General features: G+C 26.1%; 1 protein-coding gene across 10 annotated transcripts in view; it reads right to left on the reverse strand.

The window, feature by feature from the left end:
• The window catches only part of LOC100197594 (uncharacterized), a 137,502-nt gene that overhangs the window by 96,615 nt on the left and 23,156 nt on the right, over positions 1–17,731 (reverse strand). For 8 of the 10 annotated variants that reach the window (XR_010637664.1, XR_010637663.1, XM_065793685.1 and 5 more), the window contains exons 2-6: positions 12,012–12,188; positions 11,835–11,882; positions 4,957–5,038; positions 4,480–4,507; positions 4,323–4,363 (exon numbers count right to left, since the gene is read on the reverse strand). Coding sequence is in view for 6 of the 10 variants with exons in the window: in XM_065793685.1 (XP_065649757.1) it covers positions 4,323–4,363; positions 4,480–4,507; positions 4,957–5,038; positions 11,835–11,882; positions 12,012–12,188 (376 nt within the window). In the remaining 4 variants the exon portion in view is untranslated. Of the gene's footprint in view, positions 1–4,322; positions 4,364–4,479; positions 4,508–4,956; positions 5,039–11,834; positions 11,883–12,011; positions 12,189–12,439; positions 12,571–17,731 lie in introns of those variants that run through there. The other 2 variants (XM_065793691.1, XM_065793690.1) reach the window with 1 other exon arrangement.

Genomic DNA, 17,731 nt, shown 5'->3' on the forward strand with positions numbered 1-17,731 from the left:
ATTGTGGTTCCAATGTTTTATAATACTTTCTATTAGAACCACCTTGTTTGTAATATTTTCCTTGGCCACCTCCTTTTTTAATAGCTCCCAAACATTCTCTATAGGATTGAGATCCGGCAAATTTCCCGGCCAGTCCAACAAAGGAATATTTTTATCTTTCAAAAAGATTTTGATAGACCTAGCCTTATAGCATGGTGCTCCATCTTGCATGAATGTTTTGTTTTCCTCTGGACCAAACCATTCCGTCAATTGGGGTAACAATCTTTGTTCCAGGACATTTTTATACTGCACCTGGTTCATTATCCCTTGAACAATGTACAGCCTTCCCATTCCTTTCCCACAAATGACCGACCAAATCATCACCGAGGTTGGATGTTTGACGGTTTGAATAATACAGCTACTTAAATATTTCTCTCCAACCTTCCTTTTCACGTATTGTGCTTTTTTTGATAAGACTTGGAACGTGCTCTCATCACTAAAGCAAACCTAAAAATATTATACGATGGTTCATTGACCACAATGCATGGACTATCTAAAAAATTTAAAGTATTATTTAATAAAATAATCTGTTATACCGTTTTCCAATCGTCTTCAGTCCAATTTCTATATTTTTTTGCCCATTCTAATCGCTTCTCCATCATTTTTGGCGTTAATTTTGGCTTTTTAGCCAGACGTCTTGAGCTGTAGCCAAGATCGTGTAGACGACGCTGAACCGTTCTCTTGGACATCTTAATACCAGAGCTCTCCAACTTCTCAGTGATATCATCATTTGATGCTAGCCTATCTTCCAATACTATTTTGGTAAGAATTCTTTTACCTCGTGGAGTAAGAATTCTTTTTTTACCACAGTTCCCAGTCCTTTTTGGAGTCAGGTTTCCCATGTTGACAATTTTTTTTTGGATATTCTGCACTGACACTCTAGAAACATTACATCTTCTGGCAATTCCTCTTTGGGAAAAACCAGTATTTGAAAGAAGTGCTTGGATTTCGCTTTTTTTTTCTAGAGATAAGTCCTTTTTTTTGCCCATTTCTAAAAAAATAACCAATTTTAGTACGAAAATTTCTATTATTACTTAAAATAATTTTAATCACAAAATACTGAGTGAAATAAAAATATTTTTATGTTAATTTATGTAATGTAATATTCTTAAAGTAATATTAGTCGATTTGAGTACTTACTTTAATGATAACTTTGAAAAATATACCAAAACTAACAGAGAGTATTCACCACGTGCACTGTAAGAATAGCGGTCTCAAGATGGCGTCACACAAATTGGCTATCAAAAATGACAGTGTTTACACCAGCATAAAATTTTAAATAATTTTGTCAACGTATAACTATAATGTATGCATCCAAATAAATTAAATTATATAATTTTGAACTATAATGCCAAGAAAACAAAAGATAAGCAAGGTATGTTAAAATTTATTGGGTGGCCATAATAAATTGTCATACGACTGTGTATATATATATATATATATATATATATATATATATATATATATATATATATATATATATATATATATATATATATATATATATATATATATATATATATATATATATATATAGATATATATAGATATATATATATATAGATATATATGTATATATATATATAGATATATATAGATATATATATATATAGATATATATGTATATATATATATAGATATATGTATGTTTATTTATATACATATATATATACATATATATATATACATATATATATATATACATATATATATATATATACATATATATATATATATATATACATACATATATATATATATATATATATATATATATATATATATATATATATATATATATATATATATATATATATATATATATATATATATATATATATATATAGATAGATATATGTATGTTTATTTATACACATATATATATACACATATATATGTATATATATATAAATATATATATATATATATATATATATATATGTTTATATATACATATTTATATTTATATATACACATATACATATATATAGATAGATATATATGTATATATAGATATATGTATGTTTATTTATATACATATATATATATATATATTTATATACATATATGTATATATGTATATATATATATATATACAGCTGCGGACAAAACTACGTGAACGATTGCAAATAGTTTTTTTTAATGAAATTTTCAATGTCTTAAAATAAGTTTATAGTTTAATACTATATATGGTTGGATAGAGCGTTTTTTGCTCTATAAGACTGTGTAAAGTGTATTTTCTAATAATTTGTTTAAAATTAAACATATCTAAATGTTCAAAAAGCATCAAATATTTTGCGCGACAAAACCACGTGAACGATTATACAAACGTAAAAGAATAATTTTACTAACATCAACAAATAATAGATTCTAAAAAAAAAAAAAACATTAATATTTAATTGCATAGCCTTTAGAATCGATAACGGCCTTGCACCGTCTTGGCATAGATTCTACAAGAGTTTCTAGTAACTGTTTTGGTAATGCCTCCCATTAATGCTCGAAAAAGTTCATCCAGTTTTTGAAATTTGCGACCTCCCAAGCGTCGCTCAACTTCAATCCATAAATTTTCGATTGGATTTAAGTCGGGAGATTGGGCAGGCCACTTCAAAACCGTTATGCTATTATTTATGAGCCAAATTTTTACAGTCAAAGCTGTATGTTTAGGGTCATTATCATGTTGATAAACCCAATTGTGAGGCATTTTTTCTAAAGCGTGTGGCAACATTTGATTAGATAATATTTCCCTGTACTGTAGTTGGTCCATTATACCGTTTACGCGGTACAACGGACCAATTCCAGCCCAGGAGAAACACCCCCAAACCATTATATTGCCACCCCCAAATTTTACAGTTCCTATTGTATACTCTTTTGCAAATCTTTTACCTACTGGACGCCTAACATAACCTCGACCGTCGCTGCAAATTATGTTAAATTTACTTTCATCCGACCACAAAACTGTTTTCCAATTTTCAACCGTCCAATTTAAGTGATCTTTAGCGAACTGTAGGCGATCTTTGACGTGCCTGGGCTTAAGGAATGGTTTCTTTGCAGGTCTGCGCCCATAAAGACCTCCTTCGTTTAAACGCCTTTGAATCGTTTGTGTGCTTAAGTTTTCCATGCCTGTTTGCAGACGAATTTCAGGGGCTGTCAAATGTGGATTCTCAAGAGATTTTCGCACAATTTTTCGATCAGTACTAAAAAATAAAATGTTAAACATTAAAATTAACATTAACATTAATATTATTAAGATTAAATATTAAAAAAAATAAAATTAAAGGAATATTACCGCTTATCCGTAATACGTGGACAACCACCTTTCTTAACGATCTTTTTGCTCTATTCTCGGTGTATAATTTTATGTATTCCACCTTTTGACATCTTCACATGAGCTGCAATTTGCCCAATGGACCATTTTTCTTCTTTGCGCAAACGCAAAACCAAGCTTTCAATTTTTGAATCAGTTTGACGAACCATTATAGTTTAATTTTTTTAATTTTTTGATGTTAAACAGAATAATCTTGAGAAATTTAAATGATTGTAAGTTCTTAGAATACCAAAACCACATGTACGATTTTTAAAAGCACTGATTTCGATGTGAATATAATATAATTTGCATCAAAAATGACGCTTTTATAAATCGTTCACGTGGTTTTGTCGCTCAAAATTTTCGAAATTATTTTAACGTTTATACATGTATGATTTTATACGTATTATTAAAGAATACAATTTACACAATCTTATAGAGCAAAAAACGCTCTATCCAATCATATATAGTATTAGAGAAAAAACTTTTTTTAAGGTGTTGAAACTTTTGTTTCAAAAAACTATCTGCAATCGTTCACGTAGTTTTGTCCGCAACTGTATATATATATATATATATATATATATATATATATATATATATATATATATATATATATATATATATATATATATATATATATATGTATGTATATATATATATTTGTATATATATACATACATATATATAGATAGATATATATGCATATATATATATAGATATATATGTATTTTATTTTTATTTTTATCTAAATATATATATATATATATATATATATATATATATATATATATATATATATATATATATATATATATATATATATATATATAAATATATATATATATATATATATATATATATATTTAGCATGCTTTTATACATACATGAATCATATCATATACATATGTTGTAGTTTTATCATATATTTAGTTATAAAAATAGATAATCAAAATAATGATGATAAAAATAAAAATAATACCTCATTAGAAATATTATTCAAGCATTGTGGTTGGGTAGGATCTTAGTAAATCAAAAAATAATATTAAAATATAAGAAGTTATAAAATAACAGAAGTTTATTTAAATAGAATAAAATAACAGAAAAAATTCTATTACAAATTAAAAAAACATTAATACCTGGTACAATAGATTTTTTTTTACTTTGCTGGAAAGGTAAAAAAAAAATTTTAGATTTTTGCAAAACTTATATGATACTTTTGTACTTTCATACTGCTTTTATATCTTGTTTCAATAAAATATTTTTTTTTGTTGTTTTTTTCGTATTTATGTATTTAATCATAAAATTAAAAATTACATATAAAATATAGTTATAATTTACAAAAGAAGGTTGGGTGTCATTTATGAAGTGACACTTTATTTAAATAAACAAATAAAACAAAAAAAAACGCCTGATTATTATATACTACAATTATTTAAATAATAAATATTAAACGGAGACAGAAATAATTAAGATAAACAAAAAGAAAAAAAAAAGCCAAATAAACACAACAAAATAAATTCTTTATTTTTTACAAACAAAAAAGTAAACAACAACTTTTAATTAATATAATATTTATACTATATATATGAACAAAATAAAAACTAAAAACTTACTTTTACTGTTTTGAAAACCTTTGAGGAATCATTTAGTTGATCAGGTTTTATAATACGACAATTGATAACATTTCTTTTGAGACTAAATTTTCAAAAAGTTTAAACATCAACACAGTGTTAAACAATACAAAAACTTACTGCATGACCTAGTCACTTTTAAAAAAACTCTACAAAATAAGGCTACCATTTATCAATATTTTTTCTACCCTTATGCACTAAAAAAAAAAAAAATGTCATTGCAAAAAATAATATTATTAGGTGTTTAATGAATTTACAAATCCTAGTTCTATTTTTGTCGAGTTTCCATGATAAAATCACAAAATTAATTTATTTTTTTTAATTTATCATACTCTTTTAATCAGAAGGTAAAATTCACAATGTTTTTATTCTATACACCAAATTAATTTCTTTATTGAAATAACTAGTATAATTGATGGAATATATTTTATGGTATAAAACATTTAAAACACTTTTTAAAATGCTTCTAATCTTTTTTCTTTTTTTAAACTTCAATAAATTTAATATTTTAATTAATGCAATATTTATTTGTGTAAATACACTCAAGTATAACTATTAAATATTTAATTAGAAATTAATTTTCTTTGGTTACACAATTACACTTTTATAATTATAAAATTTTTAATATTTATAAATATTAAAGTATGATTGTGGAACCCAAATCTCAAGTCTGTTTTTATTATTCTGGAAAAACAGCATTTAAAATTTAAATATATCACTGCGTTTGATCTATTGGATTAAATATATTTGTTTTCAGCCTGTTAAAAGCAATTGCTAATACTTTTCATAAAATAATCAAACAATACTCAAGCTTATGTAAAATAACAATATAAATGGACTTAAGATTCTTGAAAGGATTTAAAATATAATAAACATTACAAATTATATATTAAATATTATAACCTTTTTTTTATGCAATTAACTATTACTTTATAGCTTTTTAAAGTTATAAAACTTATGCACAAAAATTAGATATGTAATATATATTTAATTAATTCTATAAACATATTATGTGTAAAAGTTATATGCAAACCGAACCATTAAATTTTTTTTAGATTTTGATATTTCTAGTTTTAGGGAAGGAGGTCAATATTGATTTACCTCAATATAAGAATATAAAAACAAAATGAAATTTTTAAGAAAAGTATTTTGCATATCAGAACGTTATCATCTGCATATTGCAAAATGCCCATTTTGAAGGATAGCACTGGTTAGGGCTAGTGATGAGACCTAAAAATCGACATCACAAAGCTAAAACACATGAATTTTTAAACAGAACTGTGAAATTAAAACATTTTCTACTAGTAAGTGACCGGGGGTAAAATTTGCCTGGACCAGGGCTGGGTTTGATAAAAAATAGCTGGGGCCATTTTGTGGCCAGCTCTGCAAAAAATTTATACATCCTAAAGTTTGTTTTATTTTATTTAAAATTTATGTTATATTTTATATACATATTCATGTATATTTATATATAAACATCATCACGATCAACATGATCATCATAATCATCATTATCCTCATCATCATCATCATCATTATCATCATTATCATCATGATCATCATCATTAGACAAATTTCTGTATAGAAAGTCTACATTTTTACGAAAGATTTCTTTTCACAAGGGTTGGCAATAATGTTATAGTTTTTGCATCAATAGTTCAGAAATTGTTTAGATAACATTCTTAGCATTAAAATAAATTAAAAATATGAGTTTTTAAAGATAGCGCATAAAATGTGATGTTTGTGTTGTGTTTCCATATTTGTCATTTTTAAGTTTAAATTTGGAGTGAACCAGTTTAATTTTCATTCAAGTATGTGGCTAACACTAATCTTAAAAAACTAGGAAAATAACTTACTCGTTTCACTTACGCAAAAATCCGCTATTTTTAAAAAAAGAGAAAAAGTATTTTGGTACTTTTTCTACTGTGTATTTGTATCTACTTTGACTAGACTAGTTTTGTTGCAAAATTTATTGCATTTTAAATTGATGCAAAAGTTGACACGCTATTGCAAAATACATTACCAATGTTTTATTTTTTGAAACATTTTTTGGGAATATTTTTGTGTCTTCTTTAATTTTATTTAAAATTATTTTATCAATTCATCCCATGAGGGTTTTGTTGCTGTAGCAACAAAATCCTCATGGGATGAATTGATAAAATAATTTAGGCATCGCCTGTTGATGGCGATCAATAAGTTTAATCAATACAATGATGACTATACATTGATGACTATATGTATGTATGTAAGTATGTATGTATGTATGTATGTATGTATGTATGTATGTATGTATGTATGTATGTATGTATGTATGTATGTATGTATGTATGTATGTATGTATGTATGTATGTATGTATGTATGTATGTATAACAATGATTATTAATGTTTACTATAAAATAAAGTGCTGAATGTTCTTAAAAGAACAGAGCAATAATTAATTAGTAAAAATTACTTACTAATTTCAATTTAACACATGTTTTTGTCAATAAAGATTTTTCAATTCTTTTTGTGAAAAGTCATTATTGACAAAACATTGTGTAAAATCAAAATTGAAAAGTGATTTCTATTTATATATATACATACATGTATATATATATATATATATATATATATATATATATATATATATATATATATATATATATATATATATATATATATATATAAATCATAGGTATTTTTATTATACCTGATGACGCTAATCACAATAGATCAGTTAAATATTGAATAATATATATTGAAATAAAAACAAATATACTTTTTTCAAAAAAGTTTATACGCAGCCCTATTTATTGAATTTTAATAACATTGTATGGTATAACAAGAAAATGACTTTCAAAGAATATATATATATCATCAAGCTCCCCCCTATAGTCTCCTTTTTTGTGCTGTTTCTCTTATATAAACAATCTCAAGCATTTTTTTTCCTTATAACATTTATAACATGTAATACACTCTCTCCAAGTTTTCTTACTCCTAGCATTTTTTCCTGCTACCTCTGCTATTATCTCTCTACATACTGATAACCAAACCACTTTAATCTTTTCTGACAAATGTTGTTCAATACAACATTTTTTTACAATTTCTGTCTATGATTAAGGCTCTTTTTCTTGCCTTGCCTTTTTCTTGTCTAATCATCATCTTCTCTTTTAGGTAATAATACTAAACCATATAAATACTAAAGTTTATATAATGTAAGGGTATTTTATACTAGCATCAAAATAAATAGTAAACATATATGTTTGTATCCATATATATCTATACTATATATACATAAATGCAACTTTTACCTAACCTCTTGGATCGAAGCAGGTATGGAAGCTTTTATTCCTTCTCATCTGCAGGGTTGGGGTCAAATACATTTGATCAAATAAAAATACAAAATCTATTCTAGATTTCCAAATACAAATTCGAATACAAACACTATCTAAATACAAATACAAAAATTTGTACTTTATGTTAAAAAAAAATATAATATTTTTTCAAAAAAAGACTGATAAAATGCTTGTTGGATTAAATCTAAGCCTCATTATTTTCCCCATTTTGTACCTATTTGTACAGTTGCTATATTTAACTGTAATCATTTTTTCATCTTTTTTACAAGAACATTTCTCTTCAGATTAAATGTCTTTTTATTATATCAAGAAGTCGATGTAAAAATGTTATTCCCAGTTTATTAAATTGTGTATCTTATAGGTTACGTTTTAGGGACTTTTGGAAAACCTTCAACAGGGTCGTTAACTTAAGTAAGTCTAACATTCCATCTCTAATTCATAGGTCTGATATTATTACTTCTCCCCAGAAAAAGGAAGAGTTATTTGCAAATAAACTTTCTTTTAAATTGACTATAGAATCTAATGGTAATAATCTTCCTGCCAATCCAGTTAAACAAGTTAACCTTTTGTTAGACATCCAATTGTTTCAAATCAATAATTTCTGCTTTGGATGCTTAAGTCAATTCTTAATTAAACTCTTCTATGGTTAGTGGTTCAGACAACATTTCCATCATAAACCATTAACAAGTGCTAAATAAGTGGTTCCAGTTTTTTAAGTTGAGTAATAAACATGAACTTTTTTTTTCAACTCAAGTTAAGTCGGACCATCTGGCTCTACCACTACATACCTACCACTATTTAACTCATCTACAGCTTGTGGTTCTGACAACATTACTGTTACAGCTATACAAAAGTTTATAACTCTCTAAACTATTTTACAAGTAATTTACTGAAGTTTTAATCATCAACCAAAATTCAATCTTATGCCATTCAGCAAAATCACATCCTTTTACTGTAACCATTCCTTTGAGTTCAAAACCTTTTTCTCATCTAGATTTTTTCACAAACATCAGCGCCTTAAAATTCTCGTCATGTTTTCCTGACTCATACAATTTACAGTTTTTAAGCTACTCTTAACAACTTCTTTAAATTATTTTCTTTTCTTTCAATTCCCAACTTAAATTTTGGTTTCTTGCAACCTAGTTAGAAGTTAATTCATTTTGAAAAAATAACTTATCCTTTACCAACCTGCGTTTTTATTTTTAAATGCAGAACTTTTTTTTATAATAAATTTTAAATAAGCATTAAACTTGTTTTGAGGTAAATCTAGAATGTTCCGTATACAAAACATCTGATTGTTCCAGCCACACAAGGTATATTTTAATTTTTTCTGTAGATGGTACTTCTGGCATTAAAGATATCTTTAATTCAATTTTTATTAAATGTATATAACTTTTTTTAATAATAATCAATACTTTTGAAATAGTTGTGTATCATTGTTGTAAAATAAAGTAACTTTAAAGTTATTAAATGTTTTTAATCAAAATTTTGATTAAAAACATTTTATAACTTTAAAGTTATCATAATGGTATCAATAAAAGAAATAAAGAGCTGGTTTCAAACATAAAAAAACTATGCTGTCTATGTAAAATTTTACTGCTTCAAGGCATTCGTTTTGTGGAAAATTAGTATAAAGTGTGATGACATCTGTAGTGAAGAACATGAACTTGTGTGAGGTGAATTTGTATTGTTCAAGAATAGAAAGGAATCGGTTAGTGTCTTTAAAATATGCTGGAAGTGATTAGACAGGGGTTTGTATAAGTTTGGTGATAAACTGTGACAAAAAACTAATTGACTGTTGAACTGAAACAATTGGGTACAATGGGACATTTGGTTTGTGTATTTTTGGTAGACCATACAAAAGCGGTGTACAGCAAAGTAAATTAGGTCATATGCATATGGTTGTTTCTATGTTAATGTTTTTATTCCACAAAAATTCGATAAGTGATATAATTGGCAGTAGGTTTTGTCATCAAATAGCAAATTTTTAATTTTGTTTTTATAATCACTTCTGTTAAAAATAGCGATATTGCCTCCTTTATCAGCTTTTTGTTTTTATAATCACTTCTGTTAAAAATAGCGATATTGCCTCCTTTATCAGCTTTTTGTTATATATTGTAATAAGTTTATTTTATCAAGACTTCAAGGTTTCTCTCTGTGGTCTTGATTTGGTTTTGAAACTTAGTTTGTCTGTTGTCAAACAGTGTGGATGCATTTTATAGACAGTTTCAAAAAAATGATTCAGAATTGCATTGTTTTGGGGTGGTGGGTTCCATTCTGATTAGCATTTTCTGTTTTGTGGTGCAGTGATACTAGAATCATCATCATTAAAAAAAAACCTTTACTGTTATTTAAAAAAACAATGGTAATAAACAAAATCTTATTTTTTGAAGGTGTCTAAACAGGTTTGATTCAGTACATATTGTCTAGCCAAGTTGTAACCAGCCCCCATGGCCTAAACTTGTATTTCAGGCTCCATGAGTCAGTGGTTTGAAAGGGGATAATTTTATTGTTAGACATAGAGAATCTCCAACATAAGAATTTACCAGGGAATGCCTTTGATCAGGGTCAGTTCTGTAGGGAACCAGTGTGAAGTGCTTAAGTCAATATAGTCATACCTCAAGGAATCCATAATGGATAAAACACTTGGGCATGAAAAAATCTCTGACTTGTGACTCCACAAGTCAGAGATTTATATACACATATATATACATATATATATGTATATACATATATATACATATATATATGTATATATATGTATATACATGTATACATGTATATATATATATATATATATATATGTATACATGTATATATATATATATATATATATATATATATATATATATATATATATATATATATATATGTATATATATGTATATATATGTATATATGTATATATATGTATATGTACATACATATATGTATAAATTTTTAACAAATTATAACTAATATTTAATGTGGTTCTTTTAAAAATCACTAAACAGTTAAGATAGTGGGTTGTTTTACATTAACTTTTCCTCTTTATCAAAGTGAGCCAAGACTGGTTCACTTTGATGGCATTTTTTTTTTCTTATACAAATTTCTTATACAAATTAATGAAAAAGTATTTACAATTAAAAACCGAAAAAAAAAAAAATATATGAACATGATTTGAACCTCAAATGATAGTCTGAAAAGTCAGGTGAATTATCAACTAAAACAAATTAAAATTCTTTGTTTACATTTTCATTTTTTTTCTTTAAATTATAAGAAAAAAAGAATAACTTTATTGAATATAAATATTATTTATAAGATAACTAAAAACACATAAATGCTTAATAATAAACTCTTTACCCTTTTTTTATATTGCAAAAATTTTTTCAAGTATTATTTTATTACAGGAAATGACTGATTTACTTGTAAAAACTTTATTTTAATAAACCATCAACTATTTATTAATCAATAATAGCGGATAAATTGGTACCAACACTTTTTTTTATCTAACTGATATAAAATACAGAATGAAGGAAACTTACTCAAACTTTGAAAAATATTCAGTGATTTCTTGCTGACATTTCCCATGCCTTAAAATAAAATTTGAAAAAAAACAACAACAAAAAATATATATTTTACTTAAAAAAAGGATAAATCTTTCTTAAGTTAAATTCATAATAAACAAAAACTGGTAAACAAAAATCACAAACATAGTATACCAATAAAACTGTTCCACAACTTGATCATAGTTATTTGTGTTGTCATAATCGTTTTCATTTAAACTACTAATCAACAAAGAACATCTTTCAGGAGATGCAAATGATGAATTTCTAGTAAAACTTTCTTCAAAGGAGTTAGACAATCGGTCTTTATCCACATCACAAAGCAATGGTTTTCTGTACATAAAATAAAAATAATAAGTTTGACTTTAAAGTAATAATTTACTTACATATTAGTAAGCATAATTTATTTAAGGGCACGCTGTTAGCATACAATAATTTGGAACTATTTGTCCTTTAGAGAATGCATCATTTGTTCAAATAAATTTAATTTCATTTTATCTAATTCTTCAAAACCAAAAAAATAGTAAGTTATTAAAGTTAGTTAAAAGAAATATACTTTCAACAAGGACACAATATATACTTACCAGAGATAATTTTAATTTTATTGTATATTTTGATATGCAGGCTGCAAAGTTAAATCTGAGTCACTGTCATTTTGTTATTGTACACTTTTTTTGGTTCATTTTTTATGAAAAATTTTATAAAATTACTAACTATGTATAAAAAGTTATTGCATTATAACTTTAATAAATGTATTATTCAATTTTTATATAGATCAAGTGTATTAAGTGTATAAATTAAAATTTGAAGAACTTTCCAGAAATATGTTAAATAAATGTAAAAAAAGTAAAATAATTTAATTTAGAAAGCAAATGCATAATTTTGGCATACAATTAATGTAAAAAATGTATATATCTACATAATATAGCTTAAATTACAGTTAAGTATAGTTTTATATATATATATATATATATATATATATATATATATATATATATATATATATATATATATATATATATATATATATGTATATATAATTAATAAGAACAATTATAATAATAACAATAATACTATTAGATATACTAGTAATAATAATAGTAGTAAGAATAGTAACAGTAATAATGATATTATTGAATAATATCAAAGCTAAATATTAAACAATAATTAAATAAAAATTTTTTAAATTGTTCAATAATTGAGTTATACAAACTGAATCTATTATAATACGATGAAAAACATTGGATAGCAATACCTCAAATCCCATAGTGTTAGAACTTACTTAGGAGGATATATCAATCAACAGAATCAAATACCTTCCCCAAGTCAAAAAATACAAGTTATTTCAATAATTACATGAGTGTTTGCTAAGAAAACCATATTAATGCAGTTAGAGACATTCAATATGGTAGAGACTAGAAAGCAACATAAAAAATAAGTTTAAGAACATTTGTAGACACTATTTTGAACTGAATCAGACACCTTTAAACATTTAGACACATTTTTGGTAACTGAATTAAGAAAGAATTAAAATTAAAGTTTTTCAAATAGTCACAGAAGATATTTACAGAAGAAATAACTTTATTTACAGGTTTAGCGCTGAACAGTTGCATAGTAGTTGAATAAGTTAGCAACATCTATACTATCTGAGATTTGAAAATCTAAGTTCTAATCAGTGACAAAGGGATTACTTTATAATTTTTTTTATCCCTTCCCATGTATTTTTTGCATTGTTGAGGTATATTTGTTGCATTCGTTAGAAAAGATGTGGTATGACTATTTGGAAATCAGAGTGAATATTTGATTCATTGTAGTTTTGTCCATAGTTCTATCTACAATATGAATTCAGCATAAGACCCAAGATTCATGAAAGTATAGAATCATAGTAAGAAAGATGTTTAATAATTCTAACATTTCATAGAATATTCATAGGCAATTTTTTTTACCTGCAAAGATATTAGTCCTTAAAAAACAGAAAATGGACGATTCATTTTTACAATGTAATACACAGCACGAAATATGTGGTAATTTCATGCTCATTAATCTGCATTTTCGAACTAAACATCTTTATTAAAGATGTTCAGTTCAAAAATGCAGATAAATACTTTATGGCTTATTTTTCAGACTGATAAATAAGTTTACAAGCTTCTTTGTATATGAAATAAAAGTTCATTATCAGAGGCGGAAAAAGTAAACATAAATATTGGCACTATGACGTCTAACACCCGCTTAATAGGCACTTTACGCAACATGTTGCGTTGTAAAGCTCTCCCGTCGTTGTTAACAACGGCGGGAGAGCTTTACAACGGTTTTTGCGTAACCGTTGGATTTTATCCCGTTGGTAAAAAATAATGATTTTACGCATTTTACTGCGTACGACGCGGTATTCAAATTTGTAAACAACCATTATGGCCGTAACATTTTGCCAAGCGAGAGAACTTGCATTAGCAGCATTTTGCACCAATATTATTGACGAAGACACTTTTGCAATGATATACAACATTAATTACAGTAATAACCTAAATCTTCCTTACGAATATTGCGATAGGTTTGATATTGATAATCTTTGCGACGACGAATGCTTAAGTGAATTTCGATTTTATAAAAATGACATTTATAAACTTCAAAAATTTTTATTAACACTGTGTTAAGAATACCTGAAAAATTGTCTGCTGTAACCATATAAAAATTGATGGAATAGAAGCATTTTGTGTGTTTCTTAAACGTTTTTCTAATCCATGTAGGTATTCTGACATGATTCCCCGGTTCGCAAGACCTGTACCTCAAATATGTATTTCAACAATCTTAATTATGTCACATATATTTGGCAACTTTGGATATTTGTAAAAAGATTTTGAGAAAATTATTTTATAAAACTTGCTATTGTAAATTATACTTTGCAAGATATGAGAAAATCGAATAAGGTAATTGAAGAGCGTTTTTTCATAAGGATCATAAGTCCATTTTTGCCGAAATTGAGTTTTGGTTACTTTTGGATTCTATAGTGTAAATGGCACGGATCTGACTATGTTAACAAGGACAAAAAATTATACATTTTAATAGTAAAATTATTTTTATTAAAATCACAATAAACTACTGCGAACAAAAATAAAAAAATATTATTTGTTGAATGTTTAAAAAGATAATTAATTTTTTTTAGTTTTCTCAAAACATGTAAAATGTGACTTATGTCCCTTTTGAAAAAACGCTCTTCAATTGGTTTACGCTATTAAAAGTAGCAATTTGATTCGTTTAAAAAAAAACTTTTGTTAAAATTGTAGTGTAAACTATACTTTGCAGCATTTGAAGCAGTTTTTTGATTGGTTGCAAATATAGTTCTGTCAACAAAGTATTTTCTTTAAGTCCGTGATACAGAGTTTTTGAATTTTAATGTCAAAACGCATAACTTATAACTTAATTGGAGACGTTCTGAAAATATTAAAACGACAACCCTGTTTGAGGATTTTGTAAATTGATGATCTTGTAAATATGTTATATGAAACTTTATCGGATAAATTTATTAATAACAATAACTAAATGGTTACTAATAAAGATCTTCTTAGTCGGTAAATGCGGTAGTGGTGTAGCGGTAAAGCGCTCGCTTCATAAGCGAGAGGCCTCGAGTTTGATCCCCACCAAGTCCCTGGTAGCTCTGTCTCTGAGTATATAAATGGTCTTTCTGTTCAGGTAATTATAAATTCAAAGACTGTTTGTGAATCGTGCAATGTCCAATTAGTCTCCTAGGTTTTTTCTAGTTATTCAGAATTAATTATTTAGAAAATAGACAAAGTTTTTAGAAGCTAGTATTTTAGAGCTTAAACCTCAAATGCATAGAAAAACTTAAAGAATGTTTGTAGAACTAGATGGATGGAGCGTAGGTGGCTTAAACACTTTTCTTGAACATTATTCATCAATATTCCATGCTTTATAGATCATGGTTTTCCCTGAGAGTTCTGTTAACAAAGACACACAAAATAAATCTTCTACTTTTTAAAATTCTATTAGCACTTTTCAATTATCTTTACTTTATTTTTCACAACACATGTCTTTGATTTTATTTTACCTGTTACTCAATTACTGCAATCAAAAACTATTGATGTCTTAGACGGTTTGCACCTTATTACAGCTCTTAAAAATATATTTGGTACCATCAGAAATGATTTATATAATTTTCTAAACAGCTGCTATGAAGCATCATGTTTGTTTTTAAGTAAAGCTGACATTTTGTTTTGTTTTTTATTCAAAAAAAATTTTCTAATGTTCCATCAGATTCTGTTTCACAATACTTCATAATAGCTGTTGCTATCCTTCTTATAGATTATCTATTTACATCTATATCTACAAGATTTAAACCAGAAACTGTAGTTGCATATAAAAGGTAAGCAAATATTTCATTAATTATAATTTCTTTTCTTAAAAGACCTAAACCCAATTGTGTTGAAGGCAGCAGTTCTGTAATTTTTAATCTGTAATTTCTGTAATTCAGCAATGTTCTGTAATTTTTTTATAGATGATTTCTCTGATATCAGTGCGTGGAATGAGGAACTACTTCTTTGGGGAAAATATTGGGAAAGTTTCTCTGGGACTATTCCTGACAGTATGCCCTTAATTCTTAAATCAATATCATTTCCTGGATTTGAAAATATTAAAATAGCTTAAGGATACTTAATGTGAGAGGAGTTTTCTGTTATGCGTCTGTTAAAAGACTAAATGTCAAAAGATCAACCTAACTGTTTTTCATTATTCTATATCTATCAAGAAATTGTTCCTTGTATTGATAATGTTATTAACAGACTTTCTATAAAAGTTGATGACTTGATTTCAATGATTAGTGTTTATACTGTTTATTCTAACACACATCAACTACTTTATATTAAAAATTATTTTCCATTATCACCGCTCTTTCTATAACAGCTAACGAATATGCATGGAAACCCCTTGGAAGACCAAGACTTCGATTGTGCCCTCAACAGGATGGGTTATATGTAACCCCACACTTTTGTTTGAGATTAGCTATATGATTAGTGGTCATAGTTAAGGCAAACACTGACCTGATAACTTTCTGACATTGACAATTTCTTCCTATCATTTTCTAATTTAGCGATAAAATCAAAAAAATAAAAATTATTTTAAATTAATTTTCTCTCAATTAACCGAATAATTTTCTTTAATTTTGTGCCATTCAAAACTGTTTTTTACTGTAATTGTTTTCAATAATTGTTACCTTTCTTTTCATTTGATCAAAAATGATCTTCTTTCTTGTTGTTAAGGTTTAACTTGATTTAACTTTTTTTTAAATCTTGTGTTATAAAAATATATATAACCTTTTATTTGACTATGTATATAAATCTATTTGTATTTGTGTCTTTCTCTTTTCTGTTATTAATTTTTCTTTTTCTGATTGTCCATGTCTGGAATGAAATATGTTCCTAGACATGCTGATGGGCGAAACAATCATTTGTTGGTTTATATATTTATTATTGTAATATGCTATACCAAAATGGGAGAAAAGACTTTTCAGCTCTATACTCTTTTAATAAAAAACACTTTTTTTTAAAAAGGTTTTTAAGTAAAACTAAGATCTCTAAAACTATGAACTTCTCACTGCAATAGAAAGAAAATCCTTTTAAATCCTCCAGCCCAATGGCAGAAAGATTTAAAGAAATAAATTGGGGGAGGCTATTGAAGTGGTTGCCCCTCCACCCTCCACCCCTCCTTAGGTGTTTTTTTTTTTTTTTATGTATTGAGCACATTGATTAAAAACGTATGTAAATTTAGGAAGCTGTTTTAAAGTGGCATGAAATTCGGATAAAATTGTGTTGTGCAAATTCTATTTTATGCGCTTGCCTGCTTAAAAATTCATTGAACCCGTAAAT

The sequence above is a fragment of the Hydra vulgaris genome, chromosome 03, assembly GCF_038396675.1.
Source record: "Hydra vulgaris chromosome 03, alternate assembly HydraT2T_AEP".
Lineage (NCBI taxonomy): Eukaryota > Metazoa > Cnidaria > Hydrozoa > Anthoathecata > Hydridae > Hydra > Hydra vulgaris.